Here is a 5519-nt window from a genome sequence, read left to right on the forward strand (position 1 = left end):
AGATCTGACATTGGGATTCCAAGCCGTATTTTGCAAAGTTTTTCATCTAATGACTTCAGGCTGCAGACACCAGGATTGTGCACGTATGTTAGTTCTGAGATAAAGATTACACATATCCAGACAAATCATTATTATACTGAGCTTCTTGTATGGAAAGTATAACCCATCTTTGTATAATTTGTAATTTTATAATTACACCATTGGGGGGCATGGCTTGGCGATGGCGCTGTGAGCAGGCACTTTCCTGGAGCTCCGTGTCCACCGCGGCTTTAGCAGCCAATACTTCAGATCACACAGCTCGTTTCCACCCCACTCAGTGATGTCTAAGCAGCGGAAGAATAAAGAAGCAGGAAAAACCCCTAAACGGGACAGCTTACACAAATATTTCCCTTCAGACTCAGCAGCTTCAGCGGGAGGAAGTGCTCCCAAGATGGCCCCTGCATCTGCAAGTGAAGCTGACCATGTGGAGTCTGCTGATCGGGTGAGTGAAGAGGGGACTTCCCCCCAGATGGGATCCTTGCAGCTTTCTCTCCTGCACACTCCTCTCTATCCTCTGATTCCCCAGCCCTGTTATCAGACGCAATGTCTTCTCCTCAGCAGCTGCCCAGAGAATTACAAGCCCTCCTGACATTCATACCCACTAAAACAGAGCTGGAATCCTGGGCTCATCGCATAGAGCACTCTGTACATGCAGAGATGGAACAGATATATCAGAAAGTGCAAGCAGTTGATATTAAAGTTACTTCCCTGGAGTCCTCCTCCTCCCAAACTTCCCTTAGATTAGACACGCTTGAACATGCCCAACTGCACATGAAGCTTTCTAACTTGGCTCTCAGTTTGGACCATCAAGAAAACAGGGGCCGACGCAACAATTTACGATTAAAGGGACTCCCGGGAGCTAGAGCTGGGCCTGACCTGGAGTGCACTGTAATTGCTATTTTTAACACCCTTTTAGACCGACCCCCCTCAGAGCGCATAGAATTGGATAGAGTACATAGGGTTGGTGTGAGGAGAGATGGAGTACCTGATCGCCCCACAGATGTTCTATGCAGGGTGCACTTTTACAAAGGTAAAGAACAGATCGTTCAGAAAGCATGGCAGAAAGGGCCGATTGATGGTGCAAGTATTCAGATATATCCGGATCTATCCCCTCGCACGCTACAGATGAGACGCATACTGAAGCCACTTTTGGATTACATTACCACACACGGTTCCCGATATAGATGGGGACATCCACTACATCTCATAGTGACCAAACCCAACTCTGTGTTTACATTGCACAATCCATCTCAGCTACCGGCCCCGTTTACCTTCTTGGGCGCGGATCCCATTGATGTTCCTAATTGGCTGGAAGTCTTAGAGGTTCCCCCAAGTATCTACTTGAGATCGAGATCATCTACCTCCGCCCGACGCAGACGGCGCTCTCCCACTCCTTAGCGCGCCCCGAGAAGGAATACCTCAAATTCACATGAACTGACTTCTCCTGCTGCTGAATATTTGGACTCTTGTTACCATTACTGTCTACCTCCTACATATTTTACAATGCATATCTATACCTCCTCAGAAACGGATCGTTCCTGTGTGATGTATCTATGTCCTGATCTGTTCACACCTACTATGCCAGAAGCGGATTCCTGTTATTGCGGTGACATTGGCGCACATGGAGTATGGGCAACGGCCCATCATGGTCTCAGCGGTTCTTTGTTCCCAGATGGCTGCCTACCGCCAGTACTATTACTGTTATTAGTATTGTTCTGTTTACATGATACCTATGAACCTGAGTTATTGTTTCAGCTCCTGTAGTAGCCTGCTTTGTGTATTGCTGTGCACTTTAGTATGCCTGATTATTGGTATGCCCTTTATTTAATGTTTTTGTTAATGTCTTTGGGATCTTTAGTCTAGTGAAACCTTTCTACTCTTGTAAGTTTAGAATTCTATCTCCTCTTCTTGTTCTTTGGGAACGGCATATCTTCCTGGTTACTCTTACTAGAGCTGTGTGATTTACTTATAGTTATATACGTGTTTTATGTTGCTGCTGCTGGTGAGCCAGCGGCTCATAGTGTTCTTGCCTACACTACCCCCCACATGGGTACACCCGGCCTCTTGTAGAGGTCGGTGTTGTGGTATATTGTTTTACTTACCTAGGTTTAGGGCCTAGAGCTCTATTTCTTCTTCCTTTAGAGTTGTTTTGTTTTTCTCGACGCTTTTTCATCTTTGTGTACCTTATTTTATTGATTTCCTAATTTCTTGTTTCTTTTCTTTCCCCCTATTCTTTACTAATTTCCCCCACCCTTCCCCCTCCCATACCTTACCGTTAGACCACAGGAATTATGACTACCGTGTTTCCCCGATTTTAAGACATCCCCATTAAATAAGCCACCCCCGATTTTTATTAAAATAAGACACTCACCCGTGAATAAGACATCCCCAGATATTTGATCCTGTGTGTGTCTCCTTGATGCTGGCTGCAGCACGTGTCTGCTCCTGCACACTCTTCCTCCTGACACATTAGCGGCCCACATATCAGTGATACTCAAACCAGACAAGGACCCTCTCCTATGCTCCAATTATAGACCAATATCGTTGCTTACTTGTGATTTGAAACTTTGTGCCAGCATATTAGCGCAAGGCTCTACAAAGAAGGCTCTAGTGAAAAACATGTGCAGGGAGGGGTATGATCCACTTCTCCCTCCTATAGTGAATACATGTGCAAGGGGGGTATGATTCACTTTTCCCTCCTTCAGTGAATACATGTGCAGGAAGGGGAGTGATTCACTTCTCCCTCCTCTAGTGAATACATGTGCACGAGGAGGTATGATTCACTTCTCCCTCCTCTAGTGAATACATGTGCATGAGGGGGTAGGATTCACTTCTCCCTCCTCTAGTAAATACATGTGCAAGAGGGGGTATGAATCAATTCTCCCTTCTGTAGTGAATACATGTGCAGCAGGTTTATTATCTTCTCAGTCATGTGACTTGGCTCCTCCTCCATCCCTATTGTTGTGGTCATGTGACCTATGCCGTCTTCTCTGTAGATGGATAGTGAAGGATTACATGGACTGTACTGGTTTTATGGACGACACAGAAATGTTTATTTGCTCGCTTCCCAATTATAGAAACACAACAACCAATTTTATATTGTGATAAATATTTTATAGTTCACAGTTTTATAACTCCGCCCCCTGCACCCAGAACTTTCTGTCTGACATCACTTCCTGCTTCTTGGAAAGGCGGAGCTAATCTATAATCTCTATTATTGGTCAGGATGCCTACCCTGATATATATCATTCTCATCAAGGTCCGATATTTGTGGGAAATGTTCCTTGGTTCAAGATGAAGAATGTTCTTGGTGTGAGGTCTTACAGTGTCTGATAAGTATTGATTTTCGTGTGTAACATTTCCCACACTCAGGACATGGAAATGGTTTCTCCCCTGTGTGAGATCTCTGATGTATAACAAGATCTGGTTTACGTGCAAAACATTTCCCACATTCAAGGCAGGAAAATGGCTTCTCCCCTGTGTGAATCCACTGATGAAAAATGACTTGTGATTTATGGACAAAACCTTTCCCGCACTCAGAACATGAATATGGTTTCTCCCCTGTGTGAGTTCTCTGATGAGAAAGGAGATTTGATTTATTTACAAAACTTTTCCTGCATTCAGAACACGAATATGGCTTTTCCCCTGTGTGAGTCCTCTGATGAATAATAAGTCGTGATTTACGGACAAAACATTTTCCACATTCAGGACAAGAATGAAGCTTTTTGCCAGTGTGCATTCTTTCATGTACAGAAAGATGATATTTGTAAAGAAAAGATTCTCCGCACTCAGGACAGGAAAATGTCCTATTCTCCGGAATGCCGGCACCATCGCTCACAGGAGGAGGCTCAGAGTCAGGGGGAATGGATGGTCTATCCATAGCTGGGTTGATAGTCTCTTCTCCCGCACAATCTCCTGTCATGGCCTCCATTTTACAATCTGCAGATAAAGTCAGACGATCCTTTGAGGGTTTCTCCATGGAGTGTCCTGGAAAATAGAAAAATATGATGGCCGGATATGAGAGGGTTACTTCAAAATCAACATTCCATCTTGATCAGGTAGATGGAGGCAGCAGATGTCCTCTGGGGAGGTCCCAAACAGCAGAGACTCCTCCCCTCATTGAAGCCCCTCCCCATCACCTTGTTAAAAGCTAAAACTGATGACTAGTCACTGTAAGATCCTTACAAAGAACAAGGGGGCGCTCTTTGCATCTGGAGAAAAAGAAGTTTAACCCCCCTAGCAGTAATCCCGAGTGTGCAGATTTAGTGTACCAAAAGCGGTAATCCTGAGTCACACTCGGGGTAGCTTTAAACTAAAAAAAGCCCACTTATCTTGTTCCATCGCTGTCCTGTCGTCCTGCTGGTCCCGCAGGTCCTGGTGACACGTCTTGCTCCTCCGATCTCCAGCTGCGAAGTGCAGATTCCATCTACGGGGATTCCCGGTGACGCAGGTGCGGCTGGGACTTAGCCGAGGGCAATTTAAATAATTTTGTATTGGATGCAATACAAAATAGCCGTATTGAGTCCAATACAAAGAAATATTTATATAATATATATAATTATATATGCTACTGTACACTTATATTACATGATTTAATATTTTTTTACAAGTAAATTTTCACAGAAATAGAATGCTAGGGGGTTTAATCTCCAGATAAGGAAGGGATTCTTTACTGTAAGGGCTGTGAAAATGTGGAATCGGCTCCCCCAGGAAGTAGTTTCAGAAACTACTATAGATTGCTTTAAGATAAAGCTGGATGATTTCTAGAAGCACAGAATATAACTGGGGATTAAGGCTTTAAAGTAAAGATAACAGAGACTGCTGATCCAGGAAACATCCGACTGCCTCACGGAATCAGGAAGGAATTTTTTCCCCCCTAAGGGTTTATTTGCCTTCCTCTCGATTTGGATGTTAATAGGGTTTTATATCTGGGATATGTTAATTTCCCTAGGGGTTGAACTTGATGAACCTTTATGTGTTTTTTTAAACCTAACTGACAATGTAAATGACTAGGAGGGGTATGCTCTTCACACACCCACCAGGGGGAGGGGACTATTACCACCCTACTATTGGCCGATATCAGAGAAGAATATATGATGGCTGACCTGTGCTGATCTGTGTAGGAGTGTCCTCCTCTATGAATGTCCTCATCATTCCAGCCTCCTCCGTATATTGCTGATCATTCCCCACAGACGTCTCTTCTTCTTCTAAATTAACCTCAACTTTTATATCCATCAGATCTTCACCCTAAACCAGAAGAATAGAAATATGGAACATCTTATGGTTGGACCTAACATAAAAGATATCATCTTGTAGGGGCCACACATCATGTTCATACATTGGATTGTTCAATATCTACCTGATGATGGTGAGGGATCTCCTGACCTTCCTGTGTGGAATCCCGGGAATACAGAGGACGGGGACATCTCTCTGGTGGGTTTATGGGGCCCTCAGCTCCACCTACGTGATGATGGTGAGGG

The 5519-nt window shown here is 44.2% G+C and overlaps 2 protein-coding genes across 2 annotated transcripts in view; one reads left to right on the forward strand and one right to left on the reverse strand.

Annotated features, from left to right (window-relative positions):
* LOC140338964 (uncharacterized) overlaps window positions 1-5519 on the forward strand; it is a gene marked incomplete in the record, with an annotated part of 329302 nt that overhangs the window by 252091 nt on the left and 71692 nt on the right.
* The window catches only part of LOC140339826 (uncharacterized), a 21944-nt gene that overhangs the window by 4132 nt on the left and 12293 nt on the right, over window positions 1-5519 (reverse strand). The window contains exons 4-5 of the mRNA XM_072424727.1: window positions 5145-5286; window positions 3332-4026 (exon numbers count right to left, since the gene is read on the reverse strand). Coding sequence (XP_072280828.1) covers window positions 3332-4026; window positions 5145-5286 — 837 coding nt within the window. The remainder of the gene's footprint in view (window positions 1-3331; window positions 4027-5144; window positions 5287-5519) is intronic.

This window comes from Pyxicephalus adspersus, chromosome 10 (genome assembly GCF_032062135.1).
Source record: "Pyxicephalus adspersus chromosome 10, UCB_Pads_2.0, whole genome shotgun sequence".
NCBI lineage: Eukaryota > Metazoa > Chordata > Amphibia > Anura > Pyxicephalidae > Pyxicephalus > Pyxicephalus adspersus.